This window comes from Chrysemys picta, chromosome 16 (genome assembly GCF_011386835.1).
Source record: "Chrysemys picta bellii isolate R12L10 chromosome 16, ASM1138683v2, whole genome shotgun sequence".
In the NCBI taxonomy this organism is placed as follows: domain Eukaryota; kingdom Metazoa; phylum Chordata; order Testudines; family Emydidae; genus Chrysemys; species Chrysemys picta.
In genome coordinates this window covers 7947881-7972571 of record NC_088806.1, presented here as the reverse complement: position 1 = coordinate 7972571, position 24691 = coordinate 7947881, and the positions used below count along the sequence as shown (strand labels likewise).

Genomic DNA, 24691 nt, shown 5'->3' with positions numbered 1-24691 from the left:
AGACACTACTTTCTGCATTCAGTAAGAAAGCTGACACAACAACTGAAGCTAATTTTGTTATGGCATGAAATATATTTTGTGCTAAACATCCATATTATAATGGAGAATTTGTTAAGAAGAATATTGCAAAAGTGATTTCAATTTTAGATCAAAGTAACACAAAACTTCAATGACTAATACAGCAAATTCCAATTGTGTGCCACACTATGTAGCAAAACGAGCTGAAGAATTCTCTAGCATTCAGCTTAGCTGTCGATGAATCCACAGATATTCAAGATAAACCACAACTAGCAATATTTGTTCACTATGTTTCTGCAGTTGTAATTGTGAAAGAAGAAATGTTGGACTTAATAGCGCTAAAAGAAACAACCTGTGGTGTAGATATAAAGAACGCACTTGACAAAGCATTGACAAATGCCGATGTACCATTGGATCAACTTGTCAGTGTTGCAACAGCTGGAGCACCTGCAATGGGGAGGTAAAAGTAGGTCTTATCGGACTCTTGAAAAACGATCCCAAATTTCTGGAGTTTCTCCCTGTTCACTGCATCATCCATCATGAACATCTCAAAGGCAGATATTTCAGGTATGAAAATAGTCCTAGAAATTGTCAATTTCACCCGCTTGAATGGGAAGACTCATCAGCAATTCAAAAATCTCATTGAAGAGCTGGATCTTGAAGACAAATCTAATGACATCTCTTTCTACTGTATTGTGAGATGGTTATCAACCAGCAATGTCTTAAAAAGGTTTTTGGAACTGTTGAAGCCTATCAGTGCTTTCCTTAACTAAAAGGAAAAGTCCTATCCACAACTGAAAGATGAGCAATGGATGTAGGATCTGATGTTTTTCACTGATATTATGCAGCATCTGCAAACTTGCAACTTGGCACTCCAAGGGAAGGATAAGATTATTTCTGACCTTACTCAGACAGTCTTCAGCTTCCAGAACAAGTTAAAGCTTCTTCAAAGAGACATAGTGTCAAGAGACTTCAATCACTTTCCCCATCTCAAGAGTAGGGTAAACACATTGCCTGAAATCAAAGTAGAAGGTCACAAATTCAAGGAATACAGAGGTAAAGTATAAGGACTGCTTGATGACTTTCAGGCCAGGTTTGAAGACTTGCAGAAGCTGAGATCCTGCTTCACCTTTCTTGTAACCCCATTCATGGTTGATGTGATCAATGATGGCTGTCCGATTCCCAAAACTGTGGTTACAGAAAGTAGCTAATGTTTTCACCCCTCAGCTTATCTACTGTAGAAATGGAACTCCAGGAAGACCAGGCTCTAAAGATGATGCATAAATCACAGTCTACAATTGATTTCTAGAAGCAAGTTCCAGGAACAAAGTATCCTCAACTCAGGAAGAATAGTGTACGACTCATTTCAATTTTTGGCACAACATACTGCTGTGAATCATTGTATTCTAGGATGAAGTTCATAAAATTGAAACATTGTGAAGTCCTTACAAATCAACATCTGACCGAGCTCCTCCGTACCGCCTTGACAACGTATCAATCAGATTTCCAAAGACTTACAACCAGAATGGAGACTCACAAGGCCTCTATCGATAGCAGTAATTAGCCATGATACAGTAAGAAGAAATGTTAATAGTTTAAAAAATGCTTGTGTAAAGGTTGTGCGTGTCTTGCGTATCTCGAACGTCTGAAGATTATTGTATGTGGCTCAGAGGGTTAGTAAGTTTGGCCAACCCTGCTCTAAAGGTGCAAGCACAGAATGCTAGGGAGATATTCCCCACACATGCTCAAGTGTTAGCTGGTTTGGGGTTTGAGAGGCTTGGTGCTGACTTAGCTGTGAGGAGGCAATTTGGGCCCACTGGGATAAGTCCACCTACCACTGAAAGTAATAGAAACTGGTGGCCCTATCAGAAGCAAACACACAGCCCCTTAGTATTGTCTAATTTCCACCTCCCTGGCACCCACCTCACAAACCCTCCAGACTGTCAAAATTCAGTCATCATCACCTGTCCACTTCATAAGTTCAGCATCATCTTTGGTCGCTCACCCTAGCTCTCCCTTGCATCAAGATTAAATTTCTCTTCCTCAGCCATAATTCCACCCTGGGAAACTCCTAGAAGAGGTTCATGACGCCCATGTCAGAAATTCTGTGTGGAGTTGGGTTCAGTGGCGGATGGAGCCCATAAGAAGTTGCAGCTAAGACTACACTGCCAACCCAGCTGTTGCTGGATCTTCCTAGTAAACAGCTATTGCTCATTCATGTTCCAGTGGTCTCTGCTTTAGGGTATGAGCTTCTTGGGGCTGGTGCATGCTAAGGAGACACCCAACGCCCCCTGTGGATCCATTGACACCCATTCTGGGAACTTTGTGCATCTAAGAAAATGTCTTCCATTGGATACAGGAAGCTGTGTGAAGAGTAGAAGTTAATAACCTGAACTTTGGGATTTGGGGCTGGTCATGGGGGCTGGGAAGGAAGCCTGAAATTAATGATTTCACAGTAGACCTGGTTACAAATTTCCCAACTGCAAATTCTGCATCAGAAACTGTCATTTATTCAAATTTAAACTTCCCATGACAACATGTTGATTTTGACAAACTTTGGATAGTGTCTCTTTTGGTCAAAATTTGGAATATACTGATTTTGATGACATTTATTTTGTGGGGAAAGAGAATTGAAACAGAGTATTTTGATAGGTGGAAACATACCTTATCAGAATGGAATGTTTCAATTTTAGCCCCCGACGTTTATATTATATAGAAATGGCCCTCTAATTTTGTTAATCCATGTGCGGAGTAAATTTTCTTATGTGCACCAAGGTATGCGCAGATGTGCGCCACCAGTAGAAACAAAAAACCTAGATATAATATATATTTTTAAAAAGTTACCATAGGGATAATTATTCCAGCCAGGACAAGCTAGGCATTTAAGAACTCACTAGTCAAAGAATTAAATTTAAGTGTAGGAGAAATAAAAATGCATAGACCAGTCAAAAAACTAAAATAACAGCACTTAGAAAGAATAAAATTACAGAGAATATATGTGCATTGCAGGAAGTACCAAGAAGTAACAACAACAATAATAAAAATATGTGTTGGGAGGTGAGTGTGAAAGAGACAGAGTGTGTGTATGCGTGTGTGTGTGTGACCCAGAGACAGTGTGTGTGTGACACAGATTCTCTGTGTGTGTGTGACACAGAGAAAGAATGTGTGTGTGTGTGTGTGTGTGTGTGTGTGAGAGAGAGAGAGAGAGAGAGAGAGAGAGAGAGAGAGAGAGAGAGAGAGAGAGAGACAGTGTGTGCTGGCTGCTGGGGAAGTTTCAGAGAGATGCCATGCACTGTCTCTTTAAGACACTCACTGAAAGCTCTCCTGCTCTGACCTGAGCCCTCGCTCTGTGGAGATGGGGTACATGGGCAGGGGGGAGGGGAGAGAGATAGACAGAGACTGTGTGAGAGCTAGCTGTGGGGAAAGTCTCAGGGACTGTGCACAGTCTCTTTAAGAAAGGCACTCACTCATGGCCCAGAGGCTGGAGTCGGTTCAGACCTCAGACCACAGCAGCAGCTCCAAGTCCTGAGCCAGGCTGCCCCTCTCCCCTGCTCTGTGGAGATGGGGTACAGGGGAAGGGGGACACCCGGACATCAGCACACCCTGCTGCTCTGCACAGCCAGCAGGAGGGTCCCGGGGAGCAGCTGCAAGAGCAACGTGGCTGCAAAGCAGCTGGTGGAGGGGCACCTGAACACATGCTGCTAGATGTGCGCGCTCTGCTAATCAACTGCGCGGCACTTGAATCTCTCCTGGGCGGCCGCCCAACAATGCAGCTTACAGGGAACACAGCATAGAATATAAAGTCACATTTTTAAAAAGTCCGAACAAATCATGTGCATTTTATTAAAAGTTTTGATGGACCTGAAAAGATTTTTTTCAAATATTTTGAAATTGTTTGGTTTCATTCAGAAGGTTCAACCATCTGGAGTTCACAAGGCCACCTTTGAAATGCCTTCTGCTTGCAAACCTCCCACCGCTGAGAGATCAGAAAAACATTTTGGTTCTTTTCCTGACTCCCCACTCATTCCCTGTCTGGCCTTGCTGTAGTTAGTTAAGGCCAGATTTTTAAAGGTAATTAGGCACCTAGCAATATTTTCAGAAGGATCTACTTGCCTAAAATAATTGATTTCAATAGGAGTTAAGCACCTAGCTTTGAAAATCCCTTTAGGTGATTAAATACCTTTAGAAACTGGACAATAGGCTGAGATTTACAATAGAGATTGGGGAGTTCGGTACCCATATATATTAATGGCATTTTGGTACCTAACCTCCTTGGTTTCCTTTGAAAATCACAGCCAAATGACTTAAGGTGAAGACTTTCAAACACACCAATGGGAATTGGGCACTTGGCCAGGTTTTTAAAAGTATTTATGTGCCTAAATATGTAAATAGATGCCTAGTGTGATTTAAAAAACAAAACAAAAATCAAACACCTGACTTGCATTAAAATTCATTGTTGTTTGCAGAATTGTATCCGTGTTGGCCTCAGGATATGAGAAAGGCAAGGTGGGCAAGGTAGTATCTGAAGAAGAACTCTGTGAAGCTCACAAGCTTGTTCCATCCACCAATAGAAGTTGGGCCAATAAAAGATATTACACCACCCATCTTATCTCTTTCAATAAAATGCATAGCTTCTCAGGCCAGAAGGGCCCATTGTGATCATGTATTCTGATCTTGTCTATAGCATAGGCCATAAAAGAACTTCTGGACTCATCCAGGATTTGCTCCTGATGTAGCTATTTATAGATACTTATGAAGGTCTAACAGGATCCAACACCATATGTCAAATCTAGACAAATTCAGACCGGAAATAAGGCATAATTTTTTTAACAGTGAGAGTCATTAACTACTGGAAAAACTTTCCGAGGATTATGGTGGATTCTCCATCACAGGCAATTTTTAAATCAAAATTGGATGTTTTTTTCTAAGAAGAACTGCTCTAGAAATTATTTTGGGGCAGTTCTCTGGCATGTGTTATACAGGAGGTTAGACTAGGTGGTCACAATGGTCCCTTCTGTCCTTGGAATCTATGACTGTCTTGTAGGTAGTTATTTCTGCCTTTTTTGGTTTAGCTTATATCTCATTGGAATTGGTTTAAGCTAATGTGTGAAAGCCGCTCTTAAATGAAAACAAGAGTGTCCACATGAGGCTTATTCTGGTATAACTATACCCGGGTAACTGGTAAAATTTCCCATGTAGAGAAGGTCACATATGAGCTTTCAGGGAGGTTTTGTTCTGGGCAAATGTTAACATTGATTACAAAGGGGGAATGAGACCCATGACAATCAGATATGTCATTAATACAAATGGCTTGATTCCCCTCTGGCTTGATTTACACTTATAAGACATACCTTTGCCAGTCACAGGTGTGAAAAACCTCAACAACAAAACTATGCAAAAAAAAATCAGTGTAGATGCAGCTATGAAGACAGAAGAATTCATCTGCCGACATAGCTAATGTTGTTGGGGAAGTAGTGGCCATATACTCTCTGAAAAACTCCTTCTGTTGTCATATGCCACATCTACAAAGGGGGGCTGTGGTGCAGACATAGCCCCTCCCAATGCTGCAGATCAAAACTAGCTTCTTTCATGTCAGAGGGGTCATGGCAGGATAAATCCAGTGTGAGTTTTAAGAAAAACAGGCCAATAGTTCAAGAAATAGAATGACCCACCTGCTTCACGTATTGCATTCTGCTCTTCTCCTCTCAGTCCTCCAGAAAACGTTTTATAAACAAGCTCTCAACAACAGAAAACAAAACACGCACATTATGAGTCATTTCACATAGCTAAGGATACAAGCCATATAATCCAGATTAGTGGTTTTCAACCTGTGGTCCACAGATCCCTGGGGGTGCGCAGACTATGTCTAGGGGGTCCACAAAAGGTGTCATTACCATAGAATAGTGGTTTTCAACCTGTGATCTGTGGACCCTTTGGGGTCTGCAGATTATGTCTGAGGCTGGGTCTACACTACCCGCCTGAATCGGCGGGTAGAAATCGACATCTCGGGGAGGTGGGAGTAAGCGCCGTCGATGGGAAGCCGCAGAGGTCGATTTTGCCGCCGTCCCTACAGCGGGGTAAGTCGGCTGCGATACGTCGAATTTGCGTATCTTAAATTTGCGTAGCTGAATTTGCGTATCTTAAATCGACCCCCCACCCCCACCCCGTAGTGTAGATGTAGCCTAAGATTTCCAAAGAACGTCCATACGAAACTTGTTAGGGATTGGCAAATGAAAAAAGATTGAAAACCAGCGATCTAGAAAATCATATTTGGGTTACAAGGTTAAAAACTGAATCAATTTTTTCTAGGGCTGTCAAGCAATTAAAAAAGTGAATTGCGATTAATCACGTGATTAAAAAAAGTAATCCTGATTAATCACACGATTAATCGCACTGTTAAACAATAATAGAATAACATGTATTTAAATATTTTTGCATGTTTTCTACATTTTTAAATATATTGATTTCAATTACAACAAGAATACAAAGTGTACACTGCTCACTTTATATATATTTTTGATTACAAATATTTGATGATCTGACCCTACCTTCCATACACAGAAATTTCTGTACCTTTTAAATATGGAATGCATGCAGGGGCACTTCCCCATAAACCTGAAAAGAAGAAGGAAAAGACCTTATTTACAAGAGTGCCCATAAAAATGCATCAAGGCGTTTCCCTTTAATTCTACATAAAGAGTTGCCTGGTCAGGAGCCCCATTAGTAGAAAAGTCAAGGGGGGCACTGGGAGGCCAGTCTCTAATGGGTTATGTGCTTTTGCAATTTCATTGGCACATTGTTCCATAACTGAAAAAGCTTATTGTAAGTAGAGGTGATCAACAAATTTCCAGTGTAATATTTTTTGCACCAGAAAATACTCTTTTGTCAAAATCTAAACTTTCCATGAAAACTTGTTGATTTTGACAAAATTTTATTTTAAAAATAAATGTGCGGTGAAGCATGTTGACCTTACCAGGACACAATGTTTCAATTTTTCATTTTGAAATGGGCTTTCATTTCTGAATTTATTGGCTTCTATAATACAGTGTAAATGAAAGTATAACAAACAACATCTAAAGAGTAGAAATAGGAAGGCAACATTTCAATTTTAAAGAAACAGAACATTTTGATTGACCTGAAATGGAACTCATTTTGTGAGAAAGGTCAAAATTTTGTTTTCATCCTGATTCAGAATACAAACAAATTTCCAAATTTCCTATGGAATGGAAATTCCAAATTTCGACCAGCCCTAATTAGTATTAGTATTTGTAGTATCACAGTGCCTAGGTCACCCAGCAATGAAACAGGACCTCATGGTGCTAGGCGCTGTACAGACACAAGACAGAAAGACAATCCCTGCCCAGAGAGTTTGATAACTTTTGGGATATCCCTGCCCTGTAGTAAGGTGAGAGGTGGGTGAGACAAGGCAATCTCAGGAGGCAGTAGTGGTCTTGTTTGTGGGTGTGCTAAATTTATTTGTTATGTTTACAATCCTGCTGGTCTTAGTGTTACCTCAGGATCATAGGAAAGAAGGGATGGAAGGGACCCCAAGAGATCATCACTGAGGCAGGACCAAATATAACTAGACCACCTCTACAAGTGTTTGTCCAACCTCTTCTTAAAAACCTCCAGTGATGGGAATTCCCCCACCTCCCTTGGAAGAGTACTCCAGAGCTTAACTACCATGAAAGTTAGAAAATTTATTTCACCCCCTAAGGATAATTAACTTCTGGTGTTATCTTACATTAGGAGATGCACTATGAAGAATTTTCAAAGGCAACCAGAGCCTAGGATGGACTGTGTTGGACTGGTATAGTACATATTTGAATGAAGCTGAAATTTTCACAGGGACTAAGGAAGTTGGACACCTATGGTAGGATTTTCAGAAGCACATAAACGACTTAGGAACATACATCCCCATTGACTTCCAATTGCCCTATGCTCCTAAATCACTTTGGTGCTTTCAAAAATCACAATCTCAAAGCCCATTGAATTTGTGCGGAAGTTGGTTACCTAACTCCCCTTTGTCCCTTTGAAAATCTGCCCCCTACAAACACACATGCACAACTGCTCAACTTTTTTAAACCCTTTGGAAATTCCCGGACTAAATAAATAAATATGAAAAGACCAAGCAAACATTGGATATTAACAAATAGGAAGGAGAATGGCTTGGATTTTCAAAGGAGACCATGGGAGTTTGGTGCCCCAATCCCACCTGAATTCAACTAACTCCCCTAGGCTCCTTAGAAAATTTGAGCTCTAGTGACAGGGCAGTTGCTTATGCATTAGGACACCTGACTTCTATTCCTTCACTTCCCATTTCTGACCTTTATGACCTTGGACAAGCCACTTCCCCTCCCGATGACTCAGTTTCTTTCTCTGTAAAATGAGTATGTTGATGTTCACTAAACTTTTGAAAAGCTTGTTGAGCTATGTGGACAGGATGCACTACCTACATAAATGCTAGCCATGACTCAGGAGGAGCTAAATGAGTCGAAGAAAGGATGAGATGGTGGAAGAAGGTTGAGAAAAGGGGGTTATATGTGAGTGAATGTCATGAGAATACAGAAGGAAGACTAAAAGGGTTTGAAGAAAGTCTGGGTAGATACAAGTAGCTTGCAGGAGAGCGCTGAGACTGGGATGATACCTAAATGTTTAGGTGGCTGGAAACATTACATATAGGTCTATAATATGAGGTAGATCTCACGCTGCATTGGAATAACATGGTGGATCTATCTATCTAATCTATCTATCTATCCATCCATCCATCCCCATATACCGCCTCTATCTATCTATCTATCTGCTGAGAATCAGGGGTTTGAATGCTTACCTTGCAGGTAGTGGATATTTTTCTCTTCCCTCTGTTCTTCCAAATTTCCATCCTCGAATTTGCTTCCCAAGTACTTGGTGCACACAAATGCCCCTGGACCAGGAAAGCCACACTCATGGGGAGTGAATTCAAACCAGGTTCCTGTGAAACATAGGTGGGGTTTGAAAAAAGAGCCCTTTCAAATGCTAGCTTCTTGTTGTCCTTTCTTCGCTGATGGCAATAATTTCTCAATTCCCCCACTGCCATGGTCATTTTCATGCTATTTTCTCTGGTGGCCTCCTCCATCTGGTGTTTCCTTCCTAAGCCAAAATGTGCTGTCTTTGGATGTCCTAGAAGTCCTCTGGTGGTCATCACAGCCACACTCCATCCTCCCTCCCTCCCTCCCTCCCTCCCTCCCACCACTTTGATCCAAATGTATCAAGAAAAAATGACTCATAACAAGTCAAATCTAAAAGTGATTTATTTACCTGCAGAGCTAACCAAAAAAGACAAACATCAATTTCACAACATTTTCTGATGTTTTCCAGGTTCTTTTCATTTTCAAAACGGATCCTTTTAAAAATTCATTTAGCAATTTATCATAAGCTTATTTGATAGTCATGTATATTGAAAATGTTTTCAGAGTTGCTATTGAAACAATTATGGGAAGTTTTCATTTACTGAAAAACCTGGTTTTTAGGAAATGAAGAACATTGATAACCCTTTTGGTAAAGTCCTTGATAAAACATTTGATTGAAAATTATGTATATATAAGTTGACAGGTTTATGCACAAAAAAAAAACACTTTTTCCAAAAAGGCCCTTTTTAGACTTTAAAAATACTCTGTTAGATTACATTTAGCTCTAGTAAATAGTGACTCCACCTATGAGTATTTAGAAAGGGCAAGAGGCAACATCAATATTTATTATTTATTATTTATTATTATTTCATAGAGTACTTGAAATTTCAGCGATAGCTGCTCTCACTAAGAACACCAGTTTGTTATTGTTTTACCTGGGCTCTTTCCACGTTCTTCATGCCATTTCTTCACTTCCACTGCTGCATAGATGGGGTAAGGATTTGTCCCACTTGTGGAGGTGACCTCGTGTTGAGATAACTTGGTCTGGTCACACTGGAAAGTTAAGAATTGATTAGCACATAAAGACACACGTTTTGGTGATGCTCCCAGCAATTCTGTTCCTGATGAATTAGTTCAGACTAGGAATTAGAAAGACCTTTTTTACTGAGACCATTAGCTAAATTTTTCAAATGAAATACTCTTTCAACACAAAAAGTTGAATGTTTCATTTCAAAGTGGACAAAACAAACACTTTAAACTTTTTCATAACTTTTTCTCATGATCTTTGTTGTTGTTGCCTCATTCTAGTATGCACAAACAACAGAGTATTTACAGTCCATGGTGGAGACTTTTCAATGGGCCTAAGGGAATTAGGCCCTGATTTTCAAAAATATTTAGGCACTTAAAGATACAGATCAGCATGTAAAGGGCTTTTCCAAAGCACCTAAGCAAGGTAAGTACCTTAGGATAGATCTATGCTGGAGAAGAAACGTCTGATTACCAGCTTGAGAAGACATACATGTGCTGGCATGATACAATATTGATGTAGCTACAGCAGCAGGAACTGAGGGAGAAGTTATCTGCGGTGGGTGCACATGCAGGGTCTCCATCAGAGCTCATGTGGGTATGTTTCCTCTAGCTGGCAATTACATTGCCAGGTTCAGTGAAGACATAGCCCGAGTTCCATAAAAATTAATAGGAATTCGGGAGCAGAAAAGCCAGGCAATTTCCCCCCCCGGTGAATAGTAAATTCAAAGAAAAAATCATTTTCAGAAAATTGAAATTATTTGTGAATTCAGGTCAAATTTGGTGAATTCTTTCATTTGAGAAAAAGTTATGAAAAAGTTTAAAGTGTTTGTTTTGTCCACTTTGAAATGAAACATTCAACTTTTTGTGTTGAAATAGTATTTCATTTGAAAAATTTAGCTAATTTTTTATAAAAGGAAAAACAAATAAAAAACACATCTCCAAAAATAACCTGAAAACAATTTAAAAAAATAGTTTGGGGTTGAATCAACTTTTGCAAAACATTCAATTCTGATTTAATAATGGTCAGTGATGGAGAATCCACCACAACCCTTAGTAAGTTGTTCCAATAGTTAATTACTCTTATTGTCAAAAATGTACACCTTTTCTCTTTCGGAATTTCTCTTACTTCAACTTCCAGCCATTGGATCATGTTAAACCTTTAGTCTGCTAGACTGAAGGGTCCATTATTGAAAATTCATGACTGTGATTGAAACTTTCATTTAAGCAGCCTTGAAGTCCTCTCTTTTGAAATGCTCAGATACTGCAGTGATCTTTGAGAGCTAAGGGGAAGAGGCTGAGAACTACAAAGTTTTCTGGGGGTTCAGATACCCTTGAAACTATTAGCAGGAGCTATTATACTTCCACTATTTTGCTCCTGAGTCCCAAGTACTGCCGAGAGAGAGAGAGAGAGAAGAATATATTAAGTAAATCCATTGACTTTTCAGTGCAACCACTCTCGATTTATCCAGCAACCCACCTCCTTCAACATGAAACACAAGACCAAAAATGCCCAGACATCGGTCAGAGAGAAGAGTTCATCTTCAACAGCCCGGCACAAGATAGAAAACGCCTTTAGAATATCATGTGGATGATTGGAAAGTGTATTGCACAGGTGTTCTTCCAAGACCTGCAATTTCTTTGTCCAGTCCTTCTCTTTGTAGAGGAAAGACATGCACCTTTTAATGAAACAGAAGAGATATAGCTGAGGCTCAGGGAATAGGATGGGGAATCCATCCCCTTTCTAATCTTCATACCCTTTATTTTTAATAGAGGGAATTCTAATTATCATATTGGCATTGTAACAAATCTGTGACTTAACAAGGACTTAATCATAGAATCATAGAATATCAGGGTTGGAAGGGACCTCAGGAGGTCATCTAGTCCAACCCCCTGCTCAAAGCAGGACCAATTCCCAACTAAATCATCCCAGCCAGGGCTTTGTAAAGCCTGACCTTAAAAACCTCTAAGGAAGGAGATTCCACCACCTCCCTAGGTAACTCGTTCCAGTGCTTCACCACCCTCCTAGTGAAATTTTTTTCCCTAATATCCAACCTAAACCTCCCCCACTGCAACTTGAGACAATTGCTCCTTGTTCTGTCATCTGCTACCACTGAGAACATCCTCTTTGGAACCCCCTTTCAGGTAGTTGAAAGCAGCTATCAAATCCCCCCTCATTCTTCTCTTCTGCAGACTAAACAATCCCAGTTCCCTCAGCCTCTCCTCATAAGTCATGTGCTCCAGCCTCCTAATCATTTTTGTTGCCCTCCGCTGGACTCTTTCCAATTTTTCCACATCCTTCTTGTAGTGTGAGGCTCAAAACTGGACACAGTACTCTAGATGAGGCCTCACCAATGTCGAATAGAGGGGAACGATCACGTCCCTCGATCTGCTGACAATGCCCCTACTTATACAGCCCAGAATGCCGTTAGCCTTCTTGGCAACAAGGGCACACTGTTGACTCATATCCAGCTTCTTGGCCACTGTAACCCCTAGGTCCTTTTCTGCAGAACTGCTTCCTAGCCATTTAGTCCCTAGTCTGTAACAGTGCATGGGATTCTTCCGTCCTAAGTGCAGGACTCTGCACTTGTCCTTGTTGAACCTCATCAGGTTTCTTTTGGTCCAATCCTCTAATTTGTCTAGGTCCCTCTGTATCCTGTCCCTACCCTCCAGCGTATCTACCACTCCTCCCAGTTTAGTGTCATCTGCAAACTTGCTGAGAGTGCAGTCCACGCCAGCGCCTCCAGATCATTAATGAAGATATTGAACAAAACCAGCCCCAGGACCGACCCCTGGGGCACTCCACTTGAAACCAGCTGCCAACTAAACATGGAGCCGTTGATCACTACCCATTGAGCCTGACGATCTAGCCAGCTTTCTATCCACCTTATAGTCCATTAATCCAGCCCATACTTCTTAAACTTGCTGGCAAGAATACTGTGGGAGACTGTATCAAAAGCTTTGCTAAAGTCAAGGAATAACACATCCACTGCTTTCCCCTCATCCACAGACCCAGTTATCTCCTCATAGAAGGCAATTAGGTTAGTCAGGCATGACTTGCCCTTCGTGAATCCATGCTGACTGTTCCTGATCACTTTCCTCTCCTCTAAGTGCTTCAGAATTGATTCCTTGAGGACCTGCTCCATGATTTTTCCAGGGATTGAGGTGAGGCTGACAGGTCTGTAGTTCCCCGGATCCTCCTTCTTCCCTTTTTTAAAGAGGGGCACTACATTAGCCTTTTTCCAGTCATCCATGGCTGTCTGTCACCATGGCCACTGAGAAAGTTATGGCAAAAATATGGATTGAGATCCTCTGCTGAAAGCCAAAGCCAAGGCCCCTGCCACTCTGAGCTATGGAGAAACTCCATTGCCTGCTTCTCTAGGACCTATGATGGCTGCATTAGCAATTCTGACTCTACCCAACAGTGGGCAGGGACAAGCACACTAATCAGGCCATTATGAGTCTGAACCAGAGCCCAGGGCCCTTCTTCAGCTAATGGGGAAGCTACTTTGGCAATACAGAGTGTGTGACATGGGGAGAAGCAATTATGATCCTGCCTAGCAGAGGAAAGTGGTAACACCAACACACACACACACACTGCCCATTTCACTTGGCCACCCTCACTCACCCCAATGAGGTGACTCTAAGAGTGAGATGTTATGCAGCAGGCACAAGAGACTCTGATTCTGCCCTGGCTGATCAGCTACAAGCGTCTGAACATTTTCCGTTCCCAGCTCTTTCTCCATTGACAACTCCACTCTTCTTCCTTCCTCCAAAGCCCCAAATCCGGGGCCCCGTTTGACTCTTCCCTCTCCTTCTCTCCCAATGAACCGCCTTAACCATTCCCACATGTTGCCCTTTTCTCACTGTCCTCACTGCTGGAACCCTACCCTCTGTGACCTTGGTGTTGTAAACATCACTTCTCTGGTCTCCACTGATCCTCACGTCTACAGCCCTTGAGTTTGCCCAGAATGCCTCTGCATCTTCTAACCTTTTCACCCAGCACCACCAGCTCTCTATGCTTAGCCAGAAGGCAGATACCTATGGGGCAGGGCATGGGGTTAAGGCTCAAGAGACTGGTGTTCTAGTCCCAGCTCTACTGTGTGACCTTACATGTGTCACTTTATTTGTTTCACATTGCACGCTTTTCCTGACTTATCTACTTAAAGGAGGGATTTCCAAAAGTGACTTAGGAGCATGAGTCACTTAGGGTATGTCTGCCCTGCAATCAGAGGTGTGACTGCAGCATGTGCAGACACATCTGTGCTGGTTTTGATCAAGCTAGTGTGAGTGCCAGTTGAATTGAAGCTGTGGCAGCAAGGCTGTCAGTGGGGGTGAGCTGCTTGAGTACATTACCCAGGATCCGAGGCAGGCTACAACAGCCCATGCTTTAGCCCAATAGCTTCACTGCTATCGGTGCCCAAGCAAGCCAGGTTAAAGCTAGCTCAGGTATGTATGCCTGTTACATCACATCCCCAGACTGCAGTGCAGACATACCCTTAGGCAATTTTGAAAATCTCACCCATTATGCCTGGAAAATGTACAGAGCTGAATAATAATAAGAATGCCCAGTGACCACCAACTCTGTGCAGGAAAACTGGTTCATTCTCATTTCTACTGACATGCACCTACCAGGTGGACCCCGATACCCCACACAGATACATGACGGCATCCAAAAGACCCTCCTTCTCCATCTCCACCAAGGTTCCCTGAAGAGCTATCATGGCCCGCAGACCTCCGCCTGATCCTAGGACGGCGACATTGGGCATGTTATCCTGGGGAAGGGAAAAGAGGGAATGACAAATGAACTAGAATTGCTGAGACATCCCTGCTATTCAACTCTTGGTACAAATCCTTTCAAGAAATTCACAGAGAACACCTCAAATTCCCAGAATTGTTTGCCTTACATCAGGTATCATTCCTTATCTGATGCCTAATGACATGTGTCTCCAATCCCGAGTGAAGAACAAATGCATTTTATCCAGCATTTTCAGCCATAAGCACACAGTGGTAACCCAGTATCCCTGAAGGCACTTTGAATCTCTGGGCCTTTGTGCTTAAAAATCCTACCAACCAACAGACCAGGACCAGAATTTTCAAAGGGATGCAGATAAGTGCCTAGACGGCATTTCAAACACACCTAAGCAATTTAGGTGCCTAACTCCCTTTGATTTCTATACGCTCCATGATGTAGGGATTGAGGGGGTTTTTTGTTTTGTTTTTTGACCAAACGTGTAACGTAGAAGGACTATTTTTGGTGTCCATAAATTAATCTATGAAATGCAGCTGCTCAAGAAATGATTTTTATTCCCATAAAAATTTTTGCTTTCTTTTTTGGAGGGCCAAATTGTTTAGCAAAAAAGGTAAAAAGCGTTGGTCAAAACATGAAAACACTATAATTATCCCCCCATCATTGCCTGTCTACCCCCCAACAAATGTTAGGATCTCATTATTTCAAAAAGTTTTGAAAGATTTTGTCAAAAAATTACATTTCTGTTATCACAAAAAAAAATTATTAAATGTGTTGAATGCAAAAAGTCAGCCTGCTGTAGTACTAATGCAAAAACAAGATGAATGACAAGTGAGTCACCAATGGATACTGAATCTGGAGCAGCAAAAAAACTCAAATCACTATCCCTGGAACTGAAGGAAGACTACTGTGAGGAAGAAGCAGTGGAAGACTCTTAGGCTTAGAATTGCAAAGCCATCAAAGGGAAGATGTTCCCAAATATGTCAGATCCGCTGGAGCTCACATCCCACCACTTATTAATGATGGGTAACAATCCTGGGAGGTTCCTCACATGTCTCCACCATGCCAGTTAACAGAGTTAGGGCAGCAGTGGTTGGCTTTTACCCTCGATGCAGTTCAACCAGCAGAGGGGGCTATGATACATGTAGAAAGTATATTACATAGACTCTGTTCATTACATTACTAATAATAAGGCAGACAAGTATCAATAACTCACCCAATTCTCTGTCCCTCTATCGCTATCTATGCACTACAGTGACAGTTCTAATGTCCCCTACCCATCTGTTCTCAGTTGCAGGCTCTGTCTGGCTTCAAAATCCCAGTGCTATATACACACACTGCAAAGGCTCTTCAGTAAGCGCTGACTAAATTCACTTGAATATGGACCCCTGTAGTCATTAGGCTGAGCAAGCTCCTTACTGCTCTTATTAAGGGTGTTACTCCTTTAGCTACAGGCAGGGCTGGCTTTAGGCCAATTCAACCAATTCCCCTGAATCGGGCCCCGCGCCCAAGCCCCGGTACCAGGGTGGCCCGGCTTCCCCAGGGGGCAATTTAAAGGGCCTGGGGCTCCCAGCAGGGGCTTGAGCCCCAGGCCCTTTAAATTCCCACCAGAGCCCCACTGCTGGAGCCCTGGGGTAGGGCTGCAGGGCTCTGGGGGCTATTTAAAAAGTCCAGGGCTCCCGTTGCTTCTACCGCCCTGGGCCTTTAAATAGCCACAGGAGCCCCACTGCTTCCCAGGGCTCCCTTGGCTATATACAGGGCTGGGGCAGTGGAAGCAGGGGAGCCCCGGGCCCTTTAAATAGCCCCAGGCTGCTGCTGCTACCCCGGTGGGGGAGGGAGGAGGAGGGGGCACTCACTGTACAGGGTGGGCTGTACCCGCGCCCCCTGCCTGCACCAGCCCCGCACCCCCTGCCCTGCCCTGCCCGCAGCCAGCCCCTGCTGCACCCCCTACCCTGCCTCCAGCCCCACACCCCCTGCCCTGCCCGCAGCAAGCCCGTCTCTAGCCAGCCCCGCACCCCCTGCCCTGTCTCCAGCCAGCCTGTCTCCAGCCAGCCCCACACCCCCTGCCTGCAGCCAGCCCCTGCCACACCCCCTACCCGCACCAGCCCTGCACCCCGTGCCCTGCCGCTGCCCGCACCAGCCCTGCACCCCCTGCCCTGTCTGTAGCCAGCCCCGCACCCTCTGCCCTGTCTCCAGCCAACCCCTGCCGCACCCCCCTGCCTGAAGCCAGCCAGTCCCGCACTCCTCTGTCTCCAGCCCTGCCAACCCAGGCCACACACCCCTGCGGCCCTGCCTGAAGCCAGCCAGCCCACCGCACACACCCCTGTCTCCAGCCAGCCCCGCACCCCTTGCCCTGCCTGCAGCCAGATCCTACCTCCAGTCAGCCCCTGCCCTGCCTCCAGCCAGCCCCATGTCCAGTGATGCCCTGCAGTTCCCAGGGCAGTAACCCTGCACACCTTTCCCGGAAGCTTCAATGAGGGGGGCAGGGAGCAGCTGGGACCCACACATGTGCACACCCCCAGGGAGTGGTGGGGACCCACACATGTGAAACGGAGCTCATTTCTAGTTCAGGCCCATCTTTTTAAAAAAAGAACTTTAGGTAGGGTTAACATACATCCGTATTTTCCCAGACATGTCAGGCTTTTTGGTTCTTAAATCGCCGACCGTGAGGAATTTTTAAAATTTAAAAATTTTAAATATGGACATATGGTAACCCTATTAGTACAAAAAATACATACTGTGGCACATCCCTTAAATCAGAACTTTTTATAGGGAACCGGTTGCTAAGAAATGAAAGGCTTTTTTTTACATGAAATTTTTTTTTTTAAGTCATCCCTGCCGGGGCCCCGCCGAAAATGTTCGAATTGGGCCCCTCACTTCCTAAAGCCGGCCCTGGCTACAGGGATGGGGCTTCTTCTTCTTTTAGCACTGAAGGCCCCAAGTTTGACTCCTGCCAAAGGACATAAGCGTTGTATGTCTGTGGCCATGGGTTGCCACACTGGTGCTTTGGGAATGTTGTGTTGCAAGCACATAGGTGGTGGGAGGGGAGGCAGGTTTGTATAATTTTTGGTGGTGCCGAGAACAGGTCCAAGTTCTGCCCCCCCAAACTGCCTTGTAAGCCAATATATATTTTTTAAAATAATGTAAAAATGTGAGGACTCTGGGGTGGGGCTGGGATGAGGGGTTTGGGGTGTGGGAGGGGCTAGGGCAGAGGGGTGGAGTGAAGCGCTGAGGGCTAGGGGGTCGGGCTGGGGATGAGGGTTTTGGGGCATGGGAGGGGGCTCAGGACTAGGGCCCAGAGGGTTGGGGTGTGGGGTGAGGGCTGTAGAGTGGGGCTGGGGATGAGGAATTCATGATGCAGGAGGGGGTTCAGGGCTGGGACAGAGGGTTAGGGTGGGGGCGTGAGGACTCTGGCTGGGGGTGCGGGATCTGGGGTGAGGCTGGGCTGGGGATGAGCAGTTTGGGGTGCAGGTAGGCCCAGAGAGGAGGACTCCCCCCAGCCCTCTCCCCACTGGCAGCAGTGAGCTCCGGCTCCGGGGGAGGGGCCCTCCTCTCCCCCCGAGCAGCATACTCACGTCGCACCACTGTCACTGCATGTGCTCCTAGGGCCCCTCTCAGGTCCAGGAAGCCCCCTCACCTCCCCCGTGGTGGGTGCCAGGGGGTGCTGTGTGCGCCTCCTCCCCTGCTGCTGCCCCTCACTGTAGCCTCAGTGGGGGTGGGGGATGGGGCTGCTCCTTGCCCAGCGTGGGGCAGGAGCGGTGACTGCGGGCAGGGGAGCCCCCTGTGCTGGTGGAGGGTCCCGCCAGAAAAGGGAAGGGTCTGAAGCAGAAGGGCAGGGGCAGGGGCAGCCTGCCCTGGCACTAGTGGATGGGGGCACTTGGACCCTGTGACTGCAGTTGATGCCGGGAGCCGCTGAGCGGAGGCAGCATGGAGCTGCAGGGGAGAGGCAGGGACGCTCGGGGACCCGGGGAAGGTGCATGGGGGAAGCAGGTGGAGCCAGGGGAGAGACCCCCCCCAAACATTGGTGGAGCCGGGCCCCTGGGCCCTGAATATTGCTGGAGCATGAGCACCACAGGCCCGTATAACTCGCCGCCCCTGGTTGCAAGGGGAACATCTCCATGGGGCAGGATTTTGGAGGCATTTCCTCCCACTGTACCAGGCACCTCAATCACTACCCAGGTGGCTAACGTGCTAGATTGTTCTCCTTAGATTGGTCTGGGGCATGATGGGACCCTACCTCTTCACAGGCAATGCCAAGGCTCTTGAGGCACGCCAGTACTTTTGGCTTTCTGTTCCTAATGGCTTCTTTCTCACCGTCCGAGATCTCATTGGAAAGCCGAACAGTTTTATCATCCTGCCAAAAATAAAATAAAAGGCCAATAAAATATCTCATTTCTCCAAAGGCTGCCCAGAAGTGAAGATGTGGGGTCTGAGTGCAGATCTCACAAGTCCGTCAGTGGTTACCCAGGATTCACTCTTTATATGTGTATCATGCCTGTAGCTAGAAACCTCAGCCAAGGTCAGGGATACAAATGGGCAAAAGAATGACTTCTTGGTTCACTTAAAGTTCTCAGAAACTTGGTGGAAAAATGGTTTGGGTCGAACCAAATAAAAAAATTGTTAAAAGCTTTGTCAAACTCAAAGAAATCTACTTTGGGTCAACCAAAACAAGTGTCTGTACGACAAATAATTTACCTTTCTCAGCTGTGATCTTTCCATAGCTTCTTTCAGATTTCTCTGTAGAGCTCCTGATGATGTGGAATTTTTCCTTCAGTGGCAAACGGACCCTTCAGGGAGCGCCTCAATGGGAGGACCAAGTCAACCTCTGAAGCTGTTTTCTTCTTTCTGTGGCTGTTTCAAAGAAAAGGAACATTTAGTATAGTGCCATAGGGACATCAAGTGGGGTTCTCCAAAGGCATCTAAGGGAGTTAGGAGCCCAAATCCTACTGAATCTCAGCCTGCAAATGTAAAAGAAAAGAATCTAACATGGAGCTGTGTGGTTTAGAGGTTCCACTTTCCAAACATAAATAAGCAGAGTGAAAAAGGTTGGTGTTGTAACAGGTTCAGATTTAAAATAAAACAAAACACAAACCCTAGTGATAACATTTATCTCCTGCTACAACAGAAAGTGATGATTGCTCTGGTTCCCAAGCCTGTCCTTCTGATAAAGTTAATTATAATCAAAAATGGAGAAAATTCTTGTTGTTAAGATGCTTTCCAAGAGATCCAGTTGGAAAAGCAGACTCACAGAATCACCAGTGTCTGCCTGCTGGGGGCAGTGTGGTGGAGCTTGCAGGGTTGTGGTTAACAGAAATCAGGGTGCACTTGTGCAAAGTTCCCACCTAGCCCTGAGTAGCTGCTGAGTCTCAGTATATATCATGCTGGGTAGGGATTGGGCTACTCCGTTATCTATCATCGTAGCTCTGCATTATTATTAACCCAACGATCCAGGACCACAAGTAACAATGAGTACACAATGGCAGTCAGAGCACATGGGTAACTGCTAGAGCTGGTTGTGCAAATGCTTATGAGAGATACTTTTGCTGAAATTTGCCACTTTGTCAAAATAAAAATATTTAGTGGAATGTGACCGCTTTCAGAACTTCCCGGTTTCCTGCCAACTCGATGATCCAGCTCCTCAACATGGGGCTGAATGAGCTGCTGTGGGGCCTGGGCCTTCAGGCTCCTGGAGCTAGATTGACAAAGTAGGGTTACCATTCGTCCGGATTTACCCGGACATGTCCTCCTTTTTGTGCTAAAAATAGTGTCCGGGGGGGAATTTGTAAATCACTCAAAATGTCCGGGATTTCCCCCCCCAGGCAGAGCAAGGCGCGGCTGGGAGGGCTGCAGGAAAGTCAGCCGCTCGCATGGGGCTCTGGCAGACAGAGCCCTTCCCCCTGCAGCTTGCCAGGCTGGAGTCCGGAGCAGCTGTAGAGCTCCTCCTCCCTCCCTCCCTCCCTGCATTCTGAGCCGGCAGCTCCTCCTCCCCTGCAGCCCAGCGCCCCGCTCCGGCAGCACTGTGCAGGGGCAGGGACCGGGTTGTGTGTTGCGCTGGGGAGCGCAGCCACGTGTCCGGCTCGCACAGAGCCCAACACCATGTTTTGAGCAGCAGGGTAAGGGGGGCAGGATAAAGGGCAGGGAGGTTCTGGAGGGGGCAGTCAAGAGACGGGGGGTCGGGAGTTCAGGGGGGGGCTTTTTGGGGGGAGTGGAGAAAGTTTTGGGCAATCAGGGTACAGGTAGGGGGTAGGGTCCTGGGGGGCAGTTGGGGGGGTCTTAGGAGGGGGCAGTTAGGGGACAAGGAACAGGGAGTCTTAGTCCAACCGCTACCTCCTCGTGGTGAGAGTCGGTAACTGGCTTGGATAGCCAGGCGGATTGCGGAGGACGAACCCACATCCCACATTCAGTGGGGTGTGGGACGGGGTTGGGCAGCCCCATATGGTGCCACATGGATGCCCCCCAGGTACGGGTTAGTTTCCCCCAGGTACGGGTTAGTTTCCCCCAGGTACGGGTTAGTTTCCCCCTGAGAAGGGTAAATCTTTTAGCTATGGAAAAAAGTAATTTATATTTTTATACCGGATTGGCGCTGGACCGGGTTAATAACGCCCCCGCTGTTGGCTTTGATGCCCCGGCTGACAGTGTTAAATATATTAGGGGTGTGATCAGGGTCGCTGGACCAATGGATAAAATGGTGTGGACTATAATGAAGTCTCATGAGAGTGAGAATCAAGTCCTCCCAGTGGAGCATGGAGAGGAGGTAGAGGAGAATGTTTGTGATGATCATGGTGAGGAGATTTTATCTATCTTACCGATGGTTTTTACAAGGGACACTTTTAATGATTTAACTATGGACAGTTTTAATCCAGATTTTAAGTATTTAAGTACATTTGATGATCCATATGTTAGGGAATCAAGTACTGATTTTAATAGGGATCGTAATAAGGATCTTAACAGTATTGGTAGTAATATAAATATATTAGAAAGTAGTTCGTGGAAGGATGGGGTTTTTTATTTAGAGTATCCCGTTGATAGTTTTAATTGTCCAATATGTCCCCAGATATTACCAACATTTGGTAAATGGGCCAAACACATTAATGTGGTTCATAAAAGTAAAGCCATACGAGTTGTATGTAGTAAATGTGGAAAATCTTCTCAATATCATAATATAGCTTGCCACTACCCCAAGTGCATACCCAAGAAGGCGGATACCCCAATGAAGAGCCATACGTGCTCGGTCTGTGGGCTTGGTTTTCATACTAGATCTGGATTGAGCCAACACTGTAGAGACAGACACCCTGCTGTGAGGAATGAGCAAAGAAAAGAAGATATGGCTGCTAAAAGTAAGATCAAAGAGGGATCGACTAGATCTCGTATATGGACTAAAGATGAGGTTGCGCAGCTTATACAGTTGGAAAGGAAATATATTGGGAAAAGGAATATAAATAAATGTATTGAGAGCGAGATGAGGACCAAAACGAATAAACAAATATCAGATAAAAGACGAGAATTAGCAAAGAAGAAGTTAGTGGTAACAGGAGATAGGGAGGAAGTGACTGAGGTAGAGGACATTAGAGTAAATATATTAGAAATTCCGCCCCCAAGAGAGAGGATTTTCCCACTAAAAGGACATCCAGAAGTGGATTTAGTGGAGAAAATATGTAAACGGGGAAAACAAAGTAGGGAGGGAAGAGAAATAATAAATAGTTTAGGGGAAATTGAAGGATTATTAAAGGAGGATCTAACAAAAGCTCTCGGATGGGCAATGTTGGAAAAATTATGTTATTCATTAGTAGAGGGACAGGACCCTAGAAATGAAAGTCAAATAGAGTTGAGGAATAAAGGAAAAGGGAAGATTAGAAAGGAGGGGAGAAGGAAGCAATTTAATGCAATTAGGAGATATGCTACAAAGAAAGCTAAGTATAAATTCTATCAACAATTATTTGATAAGGATAGAAGAAGATTGACTCGCATTATAATGGGAGAGCCAGATAAGGCTAAGTGTGCTATCCCTATGAAAGAAATTGAGGAATACTATGTAAATATTTTGGGAACAATTGGACATGGTAATATGATAGGGTGGCCATCATGCACAGAGAATGCGGATAATGATATATTAATGAGTCCGATCTCTGTGGATGAGATTAGAATAGCTTTAACAGAAATAAGAAAAGATAGTGCTCCTGGCCCAGATAAAGTAAAAGTGAGCAATTTGTGGGATATTTTTAATTTAGACTCCTTAATACTTACAAAAATTTTTAATATATGGTTTCTAAATAGACAGGTACCAGATGAATTTAAGAAAAATAGAACGATTTTAATACCAAAGACACAAGATGAGGAGGAAATGAAGAAGTTAACATCTTGGAGACCATTGACAATTGGGTCAGTTTGGATTAGAATCTATACCAAAATATTAGCAAAAAGACTGGTGGAAACAGTTAAGATATGTAGTAGACAAAAAGGGTTTATATCCGCCCCTGGGTGTGAGGAAAATATTGCTATATTAGATAATTTGATTAAAGGGGCTAAACGAAATGGGAATGAAATTGCAATAGTGTACGTAGATCTGGCTAAAGCATTTGATTCTGTGGGACACGGACATATAATAGCCGGGTTGAGAAGATTTGGTATAGATGAACATTTTATAGATATTATTAGGGACCTTTATGATAATTGCACAACTAGGGTATGGGTGGGTGATGAAGCTACTGAGTCTATTTTAATTAGGAGGGGGGGTCAAGCAGGGTGACCCGTTGTCCCCAATTTTGTTTAATATTGCTATGGATCCCCTTTTAACTAGATTAGAAGTAGAAGGAAGTGGTTTTTATGTTAAGGGTAATAGTGTCACGTCATTGGCTTTTGCCGATGATGTGGTAATTTTAAGTAGCTCATATAAAGGAATGATCAAAAATTTGGGTATCTTAGAGGAGTTTTGTAAAAATACTAATCTCTCTGTTAATGTGAAGAAAACGAAAGGCTTTCATATTTTAACTAAACATAAAACCTATGTAGTTAATCCTAAGGATAATTGGCAGATAGGGTCAGAGAAGATTGAATATGTTCAACCAGGGGATTTTGAAAAATATTTAGGGGCTAGAATAGATCCCTGGATAGGTGTAGGGGGACCGGTACTTAAAGAAAAATTGAAAGATTGGAGTGAGAATTTAATTAAGGCCCCATTAAAACCGGCCCAGAAAATATTAATTTTACAGACATACATCTTACCGAAGCTATTTTATAATCTTCTTTTAATAGAACCCCCTTTTAATCTTTTAGACGATCTTGATGTGTTAGTTAGAAAAATAGTTAAAGAGATTTTTACATTTACCTCAGTGTACCACAGATGGGATATTTTATTCTAGAGGTAGGGATGGTGGTTTAGCTCTCACTAAGTTTAGTGTGCAAATCCCAAATATGTTAATTCGTAAATGGAGGAGACATATTGTCTCGAGAGATGATTGGATGGACCTATCTTATCTATATGCAGGAGAAAATCTTGTGGATAAAATATTGTCATTTAGTGCAGTAACATCTCATCCCAAGAAATGGAGGGAAGAGGAATTTTTAAGATGGTCGGAACTGAGATGTCAGGGAATAGGGATAAAATATTTTTAAAATGATTTAATTAGTAATTCGATTTTTAGAAACTCTAGTAAAGTTAAATCGTCAGCGTATATCGCAGCATTGCAGCTTAGGGCAAATATTTATCCTACTAGGGAGACATTAGCAAGAGGAAGAGGAGGTGTGAATGCTCTTTGTAGATGGTGCGGTAAAGTGTGGGAGACTGTTCCCCATATCTCAGGACAATGTTATAAGACTAAGAATGCTAGGATAAAAAGGCATAATAGAGTAGTGTCTGCAGTTGTAGATAAGGTTGGTAAATTAGGGTGGAAGGCAATGATAGAGCCCCATTTGAGAAATAGTAAGGGTGAGTTAAGAAAGCCGGATATTATATTTATAAAAGGAGATACAGCAGTGGTGGTTGATGTTACAGTGCGATGGGAGGATAATG

The 24691-nt window shown here is 43.9% G+C and overlaps 2 protein-coding genes across 2 annotated transcripts in view; one reads left to right on the top strand and one right to left on the bottom strand.

Moving 5' to 3' along the window:
* LOC135976034 (cytosolic phospholipase A2 gamma-like) overlaps positions 1 to 19526 on the bottom strand; it is a 48917-nt gene extending 29391 nt beyond the window's left edge. Inside the window, exons 1-8 of the mRNA XM_065570383.1 lie at positions 19378 to 19526; positions 18920 to 19036; positions 14565 to 14707; positions 11413 to 11611; positions 9842 to 9959; positions 8849 to 8989; positions 6592 to 6633; positions 5691 to 5756 (exon numbers count right to left, since the gene is read on the bottom strand). Coding sequence (XP_065426455.1) covers positions 5691 to 5756; positions 6592 to 6633; positions 8849 to 8989; positions 9842 to 9959; positions 11413 to 11611; positions 14565 to 14707; positions 18920 to 19036; positions 19378 to 19401 — 850 coding nt within the window. The 5' untranslated portion in view covers positions 19402 to 19526. The remainder of the gene's footprint in view (positions 1 to 5690; positions 5757 to 6591; positions 6634 to 8848; positions 8990 to 9841; positions 9960 to 11412; positions 11612 to 14564; positions 14708 to 18919; positions 19037 to 19377) is intronic.
* The window catches only part of LOC101951859 (zinc finger protein 501-like), a 425990-nt gene that overhangs the window by 216626 nt on the left and 184673 nt on the right, over positions 1 to 24691 (top strand). The window lies entirely within an intron of this gene.